General features: G+C 38.5%; 1 protein-coding gene across 1 annotated transcript; it reads right to left on the minus strand.

The window, feature by feature from the left end:
• Positions 1 to 5,179: 5,179 nt before the first annotated feature.
• LOC129776755 (dTTP/UTP pyrophosphatase) lies at positions 5,180 to 14,810 on the minus strand. Its single transcript, XM_055782582.1, has 4 exons — positions 14,644 to 14,810; positions 5,824 to 6,074; positions 5,593 to 5,739; positions 5,180 to 5,510 (listed from the first exon to the last, which is right to left on the minus strand). Exons 1-4 carry the CDS (start codon positions 14,731 to 14,733, stop codon positions 5,363 to 5,365), a joined length of 636 nt encoding a protein of 211 aa, XP_055638557.1. The 5' UTR covers positions 14,734 to 14,810; the 3' UTR covers positions 5,180 to 5,362.
• Positions 14,811 to 14,814: the final 4 nt, after the last annotated feature.

Consider the following 14,814-nt stretch of genomic DNA (forward strand, 5'->3'; position numbering starts at 1 on the left):
GTACGAGGTTTATGGATGACCCTTTTCTGTCAAAAGCACTCCTAGCAGTTTATATTATTATATGAATAATGCACATAACATTCCTGTACTTGAATCGATTCATTTATTATAGATCTACAAAAAATACATAGTGGGGCAGTTATGCCTAGAATATCAACATGGGACAATTGAACTTGATGTTGTTTTTTTAAATACTGGGAACAAACAATGAGATTTTTTGTGTTTTTCCGGAAGATTATGCATAAAAACATCGTTTTATGAAGAAAAGTGAAAATGGTCAAAAAGCAACATGGGACAACTATGCGTAGAACGGCAGTGAGAGAGAGCGAAATTATTCCTCTCGCGAGCGATAAACTTCTACGCTTCATATATTATTAAGGTGAAGGTGGAAGCTAGCCATTGTAGTAGTATAGGTAAACCCTCGTGTAAAAATGGGGTAATAGTGTTTGTGAGAGAAGAGCAAAGCACACGTAAATAGATCAATTCACTTATCAGACTGTGTGGCGCTTCATTGACACGAGTCTTTGAATACATTTGAAAAAAAAACAAATAACAATTCAATACTAAAGTAAAATGTATGAACGATATGTTCCGATGAACAATTGCAAATATAAATATATATAGAAGGTGCATTTGCATATGATTCTGATTATACGCGAGCGTAACATGAGCAAATTTATAACACATGCGAATTGGGGCACTTTTGGTATTAACAAGTTCTTCCGCATAGTAACTCGATGTTGATAATTCCTTACTATTTTCCTTCGTTGATCGTATTGTTTTCACATATTCACGTTGGAAAGCCTTAACCCTTCTCTTCGTTGGCCGAGGCATTTAGATTGAATTTAATACTTTTCCGTTTACTGTTTTTGAAAGCATACGCAGCCGTGGCAGTGTTCCGAGCTCTGCAATACAATTTCCTTACCCAATGTTAACATTATAGACCCATTAAACGTAAAAATAATAATTGTATTGATATCAACACAATTTTATTCTATTGATTTTCATGACATGGGACGCTATGACTCCGGAATAACATTTTATTGAGTGGTTTTTATAGCTGTTTCGATGATGTTGTTTGGCATCAGTGCCGAAAAAATAACGATGCTTCCACCAATACAAACAAAACCATTGCAGAAGATTGAAAAACGAAAATTTAACTTTCAGAGCACTTGCTCGAGTTTTCCGACGTTCTTCACTATACGGTGCGAAAGCAGATGAAAATTTAATATCTTGTGAGTAATCGATTAGAGTTTGGTTGATATTACTTGATGGGAAGTGTGCGAAAACGATCATTTTCTTCACACTGTTTCGCAAAATTATTGATTTTCGGGCGAGAGGTGAGGAAGGGAGATGAAAGAAATGAGCGCCATTGTGGCAGCCATTTGTGGTTAGCTTCCACCTTCACCTTAACCTGTCCATAATCACCCCTCAAACCTCCGAACGATGTAAGTGTCTTGTTCGGTAGAGCCTTTTTACAGACAGCTTCTGCCTCGGTTGCGTGTCATGGGTTTCAGAAAACGGGCATTCATCCATTGAATCGCCGTTGTGCATTTCCAAATGAAGTCGAACTAAAAATGCACATTATAAATCTTGTATTTTTGATTCGAATGAAAGTTTGTTTTCCGTTTGGGTTGGAGGAAGTATGAGTTTTCCACAGCATTTGGGAATCTTTTTTACTCAAGTGTAACTTTTGAAAAGGGCGTATCAATTTTAGTAAGAGAAATCTTTGATAATTTATATCTCAAAAACTATGAGTCGTACTGAAATAGTGTCTTAGAAAGAGTTCTAGAGTATTAATGTTAAAACGTGAACAAAATATACATTAGTACTTTTTGTTATTTACAAAAAAAAAACTTTAATTTGCAATATCTAAAATACATATTTTTTTTTTTTTATTTTTCCATTTATAAATAGTCATGTACAAAATTTAAAAAATGAGTCAAAGATGGTAAAACTATTTTCGACGAAATTCGAATTATTATGAATTCTCGAAACTTTTTGTATGTTAACGATCATTTTTGGGCACAAATTATGAATTCCGATGTGATTTAGAACAAAAAAGCTATTCATCAATCTCCTTCTAGATCAGGGTTTCTCAAAGTGGTCGATATCGGTCTCCCAGGGGTCGACATAACCGAAAATTAATTTTGGGGGTCGACGAGATTTGAAAATCAACCCCTATAAAACAACACAAGTTGTTATTTGAAATACTCAAGATGCTACATAAGATGTACCACGTGAACCACACACTAACATTTTAGTAGTAAGTCATAAAATCTAAATAAGCGATCGCACAAAAAATAGCACCAAAAAAATTCTCATGAAAAACCGCACAAAAAAGGTTTTACTGTACGCGATTTTACACGAAGTAAGTCGTCATCAAATTTATGTCCAAACATGCTCCTAATATTTTACTGTATAACAAGCTTGTCCTTAGGTTGCAAGTTCATTTGCGTTCTGAAATAAATTGGAGCTTAAATGATAATATACTCATCTTCTAGTTTAATTCAAGAGATTACAATGTGTTTACATAGCTAAATTAAAGTGAACTAGAATGAAGTGATTGAAAAAGAATTTGGTTACCTATGTGCATGGTGCACCAACATTTTTTTTAAAATTATTTCAGGAAACTTGAGATCAGGGCTTGACAATTTCGAAACTAAAAGATGAAAATTATTTTTTTACTTTTTCCTTGCTCTTCAGTCAATTTCAATTCCGATTGTTTATATTCACTACGCGTACTGAAACATCGATTCTTCAATTTCCTTTCTCGTTCTTCTGTCATTTGCCTTGAATTTGAAAGCAGGTGCTTTCACTTGACTATTCATTATAATTTAAATGGGCTTTATGCCGCTTTCAGTTTCAAATGCGAAAGGACGCAAAAGATCACTGCTTTCAATTGAAAGTTTCATTCGATTTCATTTCTCCAAACTGGATTTTCCCAGACCGTCTTTCAAAAAAAGTGGAATTGTAAGAGGCATATTAAGGCTTCTTCAACTAGTTTCACAGGCACATTAGTAAGACAATAAGATACTTTCATTCGATGTTAAAACCTTTCATTTTCATTTGATGATTGGATAATTTCGCTTCGCTGTGAAGAATGAAAAGAATGGACGTGAAGCGAAACAAGACTGTATGAAGGTCTCTCTATCGAGCGTGAGGAGAGAGTAGTACTACTTTCAGTCTGCACGAGTTTGCAGCAAATTGAGAGACGATAGGCTCATTATTGAGTGACAATGTGTCAATTGAAATGAAATTGCATGGCTCTGCTTGAGATGGGTCGCGAAGAAAGAAAAATGTTATTCAATTTATTATAGACCAGCATGTTTTCTCTCCAGCTGGACGAGTCTACCCAGCAATGAAGCTTTGTTGTTAGGGTATGTTCGATATATTAAAGATGAAAATATGTGCCAAGAAATGATTTTTGCTACATGTATGGAAAGTGATACCAGAGGGGAATCGATCATTCAGACCGTGAAACTGTTTTTTTTACCGACAAAGCTATTCCATGGAAGAAGATTTGGACTGATGGTGCATCATCTATGGTTGGTAGTCATCGCTCACTCAAAGAGTTGTTTTACAGTTCACTCAAAGTTACAACTCCTCACGCTGTCATTTACTACGTGATTCTCAGACAGTATTTAGTGGCAAAAAATCTGAGCGTTAGATTGCATCAGTCTTTGTTATATGTTATAAGTGCTATCAAAAAGCTTCGAAGCAATTCTTTGAACACTCGATTATTTGCTCAGCTATATGAGAAAAACGTCGAAATCTTTACTCGGTTACTTCTACATAAAATAAATCCGTACTCTATCACAGCCATGGAATGAGCCAAGGTGATAAAGCAAGAGAAGTTGATTATCTTCAGCACAGATGAGGAGCTCAAACAGGAGCACAAACAAGGTTGTCATAAGTTCTGGTTACAACGCAACAGTGAAACACAGTACATATCCTACGATGTGGGCGATTGCTGAAAAATTTGCTCTTAGTTTTCCATCATCATTCTTGTCTGAAAAGGCTTCAGTGTAATTACAAACAACCCAAGACCGAAGGAACTATTTGAAAATCAACAAACGCGAAGATTTAAGGCTTTAACTAATCAATATTGAACCGTATTTTGATATTTTGGTAGTTGCGAATAGATTGGATTGCGATTTGATTATTTTTATAGTTTGTTTGTATTAGTAATTTTTTTCTGTATTATATAGTGACTTTCAACATTTTGACTGGTTGGTTCAATGTTTTTAAATTGATAGTTATTCAGTTGAAAAAACTAAAGATAGGATTTCCAAAAAAAATTGGTCACAGGGGTCTGAGGTATGACTAAATTCAGAAAAAGGGGTCGCTTGCCCAAAATAGTTTGAGAACCCCTGTTTTAGATGCAGCCATTCTCGAGATAATGAAAAAAAATCTAATTTATTGACTTTTTTATAGTAAATATGATCTTTCAATATGGTTGTCGTGTTATACCGCCATGTTAATGAAATTTTATGAATTTGCTTATAATTTTCAACAACTTTTCCAAATACATCATTATGGTAAAAATATATGTTTGGGAGTTACGTTCTACGACGGCAATTTTTATTATGAATTTATTTTTCGTACTGAAATTTGTTCTCAGGTCAATGAAAGGAGGGCGAAGACACCATCTAACGAGAAGACGGTCCCAAGCCGCCGAGGTGACGCAATCCGAGTCGATTTCAATGTACATTAACATTTGCTATCCTCGAATCACTCGTGTGTTTGATGATCCTTACACATAATCTTTCTAAATTTAGATTGAGTACTATCATTCAATTGAATTTTCGAGAGAAATTTCAAACGCGGAAAAAATCTGTACCAATCTGCACTTTTTGACGTAATCTGTACCGTGCAGAATCTATACCAAAAATAACGAAAAAATCTGTTCCTTTCCAGATAAATCTGTACGTGTGGCAACACTGCATAGCAACACCTAAACAGGAGTATACACCAACAAACCAGCCAAAAAATGCAAAAGAATGATAACAAAAGGCGGTCCAACAACACATATTAGCTTAAGGTGGCACTCTTGCCCCAGGTTCCCCATACTGTGTCCGTCACACCAGAATTCAATTCTTTGAAGGGTTGAAGAATTGATAATTCATTCAGTTTATATCAAATGTAAATTGTACACAATTTACGCATCATTTACTAGGATTATATTATCATTGAAAGAGACATGTCCCTCTCACCAGCTGAACACAGCTGAACATTATATGCTACTGATATCAACACCATAATAAAGTGGGCTTTCGAAGATAAACATAAGCAAAAAATTACACGATTTTATACTCCAGCCTTTGTTTTACTTGCCGCAATAAACCGCGCCACCGCAGCTTTATTTGGCAACATCGTAGCCGAACAATTTGCACAGTTCTACCGATATGCGATACAGTGGCAATCCGACCACGGTGAAATAGTCGCCTTCTATCTTCTCCACAAAGGTTCCCCCGATGCCCTGGATGCCGTAGCCACCCGCTTTATCTCTGCAAGGCCGAAACAAAACCACAAACGGAATTAAACACTTGCCCGCTGGAAACCAAAGCCACAGGAAATGAGGCAACTTACAACGGCTCTCCGGTGTCAACATAGGCCTGAATCTGCGCGCCGGTGGCTTTGCCAAAGTTTACCTTGCAAGCCTCGGTGAATTTTACCTCCTTGTCGTGATACTTGATAACCACCCCGGTGTACACGATATGCTGTCGGCCCATCAGTCTGCAAGTATTCCACAAACGTTGTCACTTATGAGAGCGCCCCTCTGGAGGGCTTCAGCGTGATTTGGATCGTTGGTTCACATACTCACTGAGCATCTGGAATGCATTCTCTGGTGTCTTCGGTTTGCCGTACATTTTCCCATCCATGGTGACCATCGTATCGGCTCCGATGACGATGTCCGGCCGCAGGCTGGGATTTTCGCTCGAGGAAAGTCTTCGGTAGACCTCGCACACTTTGTGGTATGCCGTCTCGGCTACATACTCGGCGAAAGTGTAATCCGCCTGGTTTAGATTTTCTTCGAACGTTGAGGGGCACAGCTGGACATTGGAGAGACCCTGCAAGAGAATGGGACAAATTACAGCTGCCAGTATTGGGCCAAAGTTGGATTCAATTTTGAAAGTGATAGATTTTCTTATCAAATATCACCATATCCCATTGAATTCGCCTTCTCAATGTAGTCACAATAATGTCTTTATCATTACTGTAATGCTAAACAATAGGGGAACCGCTGGTAATACGGACAGTAGGGGTAATATGGACAGGCGGTTAATTTGTATAGATACATTTTGAATTTCAGATGTTATTCTATTTAAGCCACCGTATGGCAAAGAATACTGGTCAAAAGTAGAAAAGGGAAACAAAAACCGAAAATTATACATGATTCCGCGTGTGGATGTAATTTTAGCTGCTTCGATGTTAAGCATTTTGAGTGGTTTAATATCTAAATTCAATTCGCTGATGGTTATATTTCGGTTTGTGAGTTAACAGAGAAGCGATATTAGGTAAGTACGGAAAATTAAAAATTCATGTTTGAGTGGAAAATTTGAATTATTGAAATAATTGTACTGGTGGGGTAAAACGGGCAGTTGCCAGTGGGAGTGAGATGGACTGTGAAAAGTCTGTTTAATCTATCTCTAAGGAATGCCCTGCGTATATAAATGGAAATCAAATCGCCAAATGTGGACTGTTTAGAAGCTGACTCGAACTAATAGCAAAATAGTTGAGGATCTGTTTGTTTATACTGCTGATGTTGATGTTAAACACGATACCTCTTCTAGGTAGATTTATTCGATTTTTTCATCATTTAACGAACATTCGTGATGAGTCTAGCCCTTGGTAGAATAAAATAATTCCTCTCGCGATCGATAAACCTCTACGCTTCTTATTCTACAAACCTGTCCATATTACCCCTACTATATGTCCATATTACCCGCATCGAAAAAAATGTTGTACTTTCTGGTCTGTTTCAATTTCAGTAAAAAAACATTGAAAAACACTTTTTTTGTAAAATATTTGCCCAATTAGGTAGAGAAACAGTATATTGAATAGCAAGAAACTACATCAAAGTTTTGTGAAACATGCGTTTTCAAAGATATAATAGAATTTCTTCTTGACATTACCGTTTTACCCCCACCTCCCCTACATTTTCGTTGTATCATGAGTGGAAACCTTAAAATTACGCCGGTCAGTTGATGGAACACGCACTATAAAATGAACAGAACACACTCAAAATAAATCTGTCAAACGTATCGCATCTCTCGTTTTCATCTTTTTATCTCGCAGTATTCTAATAATTGTCGCACATTCAAACCGTTTCTCTCCGAGAGTGTCGCAATAAATAATTTCATTTGTCGTGCCGAAACAACTACCCTATGCATGATTTCAGCTTAATCGGACTTCATTTACTAGTGTCGCACAGCAGTCAAAGTGTGAGTTTCTTGAAAACCTAAAAAGACGGGTGGGTAATGTCGGGGACATAACCGGAGAGACGTAGGACTAAACCAATGCCATTTCATAGCGGCGGTCAAATTGGATTTTTCAAGACAATGGAATACGCAGTATTATTTTGACAGCAGAGATAAAGGTGTGTTCAAAATTTCAGATCAATTAGTCAGAAAGAACGGTGAAAATTTTCTATTAATGTGAGACAATAGACAGACATACAAACAGGTCAAGTTGACTGAAACCGTTTAAAAAAGTAGATGGTTTTTTGTTACTGTGGACGCCATTTTCTGGTGGCGGCCATTTTGGATTTGCATTTTTCATAAATAACCGTGTTCTACTGGTCAAGCCCTTTCATTTGATACCAATATTGGTGAGAGGTTCAGAAAAAAAAAGATATATAAAGGGTGTGTCACATCAAATTGCATCACGGAAAAAACGCTGTAGAAATTCGCCCAGTAGACCGATCCTTTTGAAAATTTTAGACAGTAAAATAAAAACTATTAAACAACTTTTGGCATTTTCTTTTTATTCATACTTCGAGCCCAAGCCCGTATGCTCGTACCTTCCTCTTTACCCCGTCCATAAGGTTCTGTACAACGTCAGGTTGTAGTTTTTTTTGAACAGAAATCCATTTTCTCTTGAAGTCCGCCTCCGATTTGACAACTTTTGGGTTCTTCCGGAGGGCCTGCTTCATAATCGCCCAATATTTCTCTATTGGGCGAAGCTCCGGCGCGTTGGGCGGGTTCATTTCTTTTGGCACGAAGTTGACCCCGTTGGCTTCGTACCATTCCAACACGTCCTTTGAATAGTGGCACGAAGCGAGATCCGGCCAGAAGATGGTCGGGCCCTCGTGCTGCTTCAATAGTGGTAGTAAGCGCTTCTGTAGGCACTCCTTAAGGTAAACCTGCTCGTTTACCGTGCCGGTCATCACGAAGGGGGCGCTCCGCTTTCCGCAAGAGCAGATCGCTTGCCACACCATGTACTTTTTGGCAAACTTGGATAGTTTCTGCTTGCGAATCTCCTCCGGAACGCTGAATTTGTCCTCTGCGGAGAAGAACAACAGGCCCGGCAGCTGACGGAAGTCCGCTTTGACGTAGGTTTCGTCGTCTATTACCAGGCAATGCGGCTTCGTCAGCATTTCGGTGTACAGCTTCCGGGCTCGCGTCTTCCCCACCATGTTTTGCCTTTCGTCGCGGTTAGGAGCCTTCTGAACCTTGTATGTACGCAGGCCCTCCCGCTGCTTGGTCCGCTGGACGAATGAACTTGACAAATTCAGCTTATTGGCGACATCCCGGACCGAACTTCTCGGATCACGTCTAAACTGCTTAACTACGCGCTTGTGATCTTTTTCACTGACGGAGCATCCATTTTTGCCGTTCTTCACCTTCCGGTCGATGGTTAGGTTCTCGAAGTATCGTTTTAGTACTCTGCTGACCGTGGATTGGACGATTCCCAGCATCTTACCGATGTCCCGATGTGACAACTCCGGATTCTCGAAATGAATGCGCAGGATTAATTCACGACGCTCTTTTTCGTTCGACGACATTTTTCCAAATTTACGAAAAATTGACAGTGAAGCATGGCCAACGTGATCTATACACTCTAATCTGATTATAAGCGAAAGCTGAAGATACAATTCCTAAAAATTAAATTTCTACAGCGTTTTTTCCGTGATGCAATTTGATGTGACACACCCTTTATCACCATTTTGTAGTGGCGGCCATTTTGGATTTGCATTCCTCATGAATAACTGTGTTCTACTAGTCAAGTCCTTCATTTGATACCCATGTTGGCGCGGTTTTGAGAAAATACGTAATCCGTCATTTTGTGGTGGCGGCCATTTTGAATTTGTATTCTTCATAAATGTCTGTATTCTACTAGTCAATCCCATATTTATGGAGTTTTGATTAAATCTGTAATCCGCCATTCGTAGTGGCCGCCATTTTGGATGTTCAAGATAATGAAATACGCAGTTTTATAATGACTGGAGAGACAAAGGTGTGTTCCAAATTTCAGATCAATCGGTCAACAGGAAGGGGGTCAAATTTCTATTCATGTGGTACGGCGCTATAGACAAACAGGTTACATACAAAGATGTTACAGCAAAATAAACAAAAACAAAATAGGAGGTTGTGTCCAGGATACGACCGCATTGTTGATGTAGAACTACGCTGTTATTTTATATAAGTCGCTTGTATATACCTTCGGATATTATTCTATAATGTTGTGAAATCTTAGAAACAACTGCTTAGTAGAATAATCTCTGAAACGGGTTTTTCATTGTAGAATCAGTTGACGATAATTGATTGATGATTCATTCTTGCCCTCGCAAAACAATACACTAGCTCCGACGCGCCGAAATCTCCTACTTCGCTGTTGTTCGATGCGGTGGCTCGGTTCAGTGCGAGCGCTTTTCACTGCACCAACATCGCGTGCATCATTAGATGACGCTTGCCTCGAAATTTTATTGCCCCTGGCAATGCTTTCGTTTTTTGCAGGGCTCGATCCTGTCGCCTCTTCTTTTTGCTCATCACACACTACGCGTAGCGTCCAATTTATGACGCGGAAAGAAAAACACACGATACGAATAACGCGAAAAATGAACAGAAAAACCAAACGACGATATCCAAGTTGGATTACCACTGGTGGGTCCAATCTTAGATCGAAGCGCAGCGAAAGCAAAGTGACTGGATTGCTCAACAGTCCGATGCCGAATGAAAGTTTGCCTTCTTCTTTCTTTGTTTTTAAGAGGCTTTAAACTTTGCAGTTCATTCGCCTCTATAGTTTGCCTCAACGAGATCCACTGTTTATACTCTAGGCAAGTATTCCCCTTCATTCTTCTACTCTTCCTTTGTTTACGGAGACTTTAAATCCTACGATTTCCCCTCCGTTGGTCGTCGATAAGTTGCTCGTTATTGACAGCTCTGTTCGGGAAAGCACACAAATGGACAGAACAAATGTATGGGAAAATAGGAACGCTTAAAGTTTTCATGAATTTTAACCATTTACAAACCAGGGGATTCTAATGTATAACATATAAAGTAAATTTTACGGAATTTCCGATTCGTTTAGTATATAAGTCGTCAAAATCACGGCAAAAATAATTATTAACGTTAACTTTATTTCATAAAACAGGAAGTTGGTTATATCTATGGTATAACCGCAAGGGTGACGTAGGACTATCGTTGATTTAGATATCATTTGTTTGAAGTTGAATCTGAATTCATTCTGAATGAATGTATATTTGGAGAACTTCGAAAACGAGAGCGTTACGTTGGAGGCACAAGGTTTTATGCATCCAATATTGGATACGGAAATATCCTACTGATGGGGAAGAATAATCTTCAGAAGCTATCCTGTTAATTGCGATTGATTGAAAAATCACAAAACCAAATGTATTTGGTCACAGTGTTACATGGATAGAAAACATTCAAATAAACTCTTTCACATGAATGTATTTTTAAATTCCCAGAGGAACTGGCAGATTATTTTCCGGATCTCTCTCGATGCTGAATGGCATCCAAACGGAAATAATTCCGCGCGTGTATGTGTGTGTGTGTAGCGGCTGCTTCGAGATCTTCCCGGGGAACCGTTTGTGGCATCACTCTCCTCCTGATGGATTCCCTTCTGGCCTAAGGTGCACAAACAGGCTCTTGGTGACACCGTTCATCCGCGCTTTCATGATAAATGAAGAGCTTCACCACAACAGCGACAACACGCTCCAATCGCTGTTCAATTAGAACTGAGTGGATTTCCGAGCGGCGCTCGCTTATATACCGATTAGTGATTTCAATAGCCTGTTTTGAAAGCAAATTTAAGACTATTGAAACAAGTTTTTGGATCAGAAAGTAACAAGTATAGAACGTGTGGACATTTTATCTTTCGAATGAAGTGTTTATCATACCATTTCGTTCAGTTGTTTAGGAGCTATTAACGCTCAAAATCTCGTTCTCCGGCGTAACGCTTTCGTTTTCGAAACTTTGATTTTACACCCCGGTATAGAAATGAAAGACGTAGTCCTACGTCAAAAACGTGACCTGTTTTCTGATTTGGTACCCTTAATGAAAGACGTAGTTCTACGTCAAAAAACTTCAGCATTCTATCAAATCGAGGGCAATTAGCCTCTCCTTCACTCGGCGCGACACTTCCACCGCTTTTAACATACTTCGACAAGCGATTAGGCTCTCCTGCTCCACATCCGATAGAAACTCCTGTTTCTTCCTCTTGCGGTATCGCACTGCATACATCGCCATCAAATGCATCGATATCTCTTATGCTGAAAATCAATCTCAAGATGGCGTCCAGTGATAGAATGAAGCCAATCACAATCACCGCTCTCTTCTATACAGTGCGAGTCCGCAAATTCAGTGGAGAGCGCGACCGAAATCGGCGGTCTGCAAAACCATCCTTCTTCTTCTTCTTCTTCAATGGCCCTAACGTTCCTAGAGGAACTTCGCCGTCTCAACGTAGTATTACTTGCGTCATTTTTATTAGTACTTAGTTGTGATTTCTATGCCAAATAACACGCCTTGAATGCATTCTGAGTGGCAAGCTCTAGAATACGCGTGATCACAGTGCAAGTCGGAGGAAATTTCTTTGACGAAAAATTCCCCCGACCAGAACGGGAATCGAACGCGAACACCCGGCATGTTAGTTATGATGCTAACCACTCGGCCACGGGAGCACGTGGCCGAGTGGTTAGCAAAATCATCCTATGTCGCTCAAATTAACACGTTCGTCGCCCAAAGCGGCTTTTCTAAGTTTCTTGCGGAGCCCAACTTGCGAATAAATTATTGAATGAAGATTTAGTTTGTAGACAACTTTTACATGATCTAGCAATATTTTATTTAATTTGAAGATGAATTGACAACAATAACATATGCTAAAGTCATGTTATATGGGTTTTGCAAAAAGCTGCCATACACACCATCCGCACTATAAATCAATAAAAAGTACAGTATAAAAATTATAATAATATAGTTATAATTTTATTATTTTTCTACATATCCTACAGCTATAGTTGGAATCAAAATCCATTCATTAGTTGAAGAGGTATTAAAGTTCAAAAACTGAACACTTTTTTCACATCGAATTATTGAAATGAGCCCCTATATTGAACGGTTAGACGTAGTCCTACGTCAAAATCACACGAAGGAGGGGTACATGAGATCTGGGTTTAAAAAAAAATTGATGCCAAATGTCTTCAAACTGCATGAAACATCGAGATCTCTTGTCATCTCGAAAATTTTTGTCGTTAAGAATCGACTCTCTGAGACTTTGTTTTTTCGGAATATGAGGCAGAACGAATGGTTTAGGGATCCAATGAAGATGACTTTATGCATCTCTCTATCGCATGAACCAGTAAATTTTTTGACGTGGGGGTAAAATGAAAATCTAAACACTGAACATGCAGGAAATAATGAAAGATTTCGAACGCTTATAAAATGACCATTTTTTAATAGATCGCAAAGATTTTTGCGTCAATTGATTGGAATTATTTTGACGCATCTAACACAAAACGAACTTTATTTCATTTTTATGATAAACAATTGAATAATTGTAAAATAGCAAGCATTATCTAAACACGGTTTACCCTCGTTTTGGTTGGCCCAGTCTGTACTCCTCGAATTATACCGACGCGTTTAGCGTTTTCGAAGGAGTTTATAGAAAATACTTTCCCGCCATTACCGAATGCAAGCGTTTTTCAAAGTTTACAAGCGGTCCTAAATACAATTTGCCTCTTCCAACAACAGTTTGTGCGAGTGTTTTGCTATCAAGTGTTAACGCGCTTGCTGGCGTCAGTTTTTTCTTCAGCCCATATCAGGATAGGAGGTGAGGAAGAAGGATTTTTCACTTCGCTGACTTCCAACCGCTGTAGTGGCCGCTTGTGGTTTCGCTGTCGGCGGGGACCCTGGCACTTCCCCAGGCCCTTCTGCTGCTTTACCCGGACCCTACCTATTACGTGGTGATGCCTTTCCACTGCCTGAGGTCTTTTTTCCCCGCTGCCCCTTGCCGTTGGGTTTCAGTATTTCAGTAATTCTACCAAACATTATAATATCAGATTATTTTCAGACACAATTCTCGTGCAAGATTTTTCATTCACTTGCAAATAACATGTTTCTCCGTTGCATGGAATAAATGTTTGATGCAGAAAATATGATAGAATGAAGACAGCCCTAAATTGGACAATTCCATTCTCGATTTTTGCTCTTATCAACACATTCGGCGATCCATTTTTGTTTATATAAATAGAAGACGATATAGGAGTGCGTTTTATCACATAAAATTTCATTTCCACTTTCGAACGAAGATCATTTCGTTGCCGCAAACATCAAATGGATTAACGTATCTTGTCTCCTAAAACCTCGACATGCCAAATTTGGCTCTGTTTGATTGATAAGTTCTTGAGTTATGTAGACATTTATACTTTAAATGTATGGTCCCCCATAGAGAGGAGGGTGAAGTGTCTAACCACCATAGAAACATTTATTGCACCATAAAACCTCCACATTCGTTCCATTTTTTTGATTAATTCTCGAGTAATGTAGAAACTTGTGTTCCATTTGTATGACAGCCCCCCTCTTAGAGAGGAGAGAGGGGTCTCGAACTATCATAAGAACCTTCCCTAGCCCCAAGAACCCCTATATATCAATTTCCATGTGGATCGGTTCAGTAGTTTACGAGTTCATTAGAATCAGACAGACAGACAGAAATCCATTTTGATAGATTTAGATGAAAAGTTTCAGTGAAAATATCGGAAATTTAGGAATACGTATTTCAAGTAATTAAATAACAAGATGTAGCAATTTGCATTCAAATTTTAACATTTGCAAACTGGCTTCGTTCCTTCTAATCTTATTTTGTTTCGGTCACGCTCAAAGAATGTACGAATAAGTAATATTTACCATAAAATTGGTTATACTTACTAATTATTCTTCTGAGTGTGCCATTGAACACTAGTCACTTTCGAACTATTCTACTGTTTACGAAGAAATCAATCACAATCTATTGGTCCAATAAACATTTATAACATGCTTTCCAAAGCGCTTTGTAATTTCGAAACAATGATGACTTACTTGATATAGAATACTTACACTTTCTACAGTACGGTGTGAAAACCGATAACAATTAAGATGCTATACAGATTAATTCTTTGAACACATATAGAGTAAAACTTACGATATTCTGAATTAACTCTTGTCTCCTTGGTGATCCACTAGCAAGAACAACCCGTTTCCTTCCAATTTTACTGATAATTGGATTTAACATTGTTACTAAACTAAACTTATTTCTATTCGCGAAACTGAAGTCGACGCACGTTTTTTTATAAATTCTCCAAACGTAAACAAA

Source organism: Toxorhynchites rutilus, chromosome 3 (genome assembly GCF_029784135.1).
Source record: "Toxorhynchites rutilus septentrionalis strain SRP chromosome 3, ASM2978413v1, whole genome shotgun sequence".
Lineage (NCBI taxonomy): Eukaryota > Metazoa > Arthropoda > Insecta > Diptera > Culicidae > Toxorhynchites > Toxorhynchites rutilus.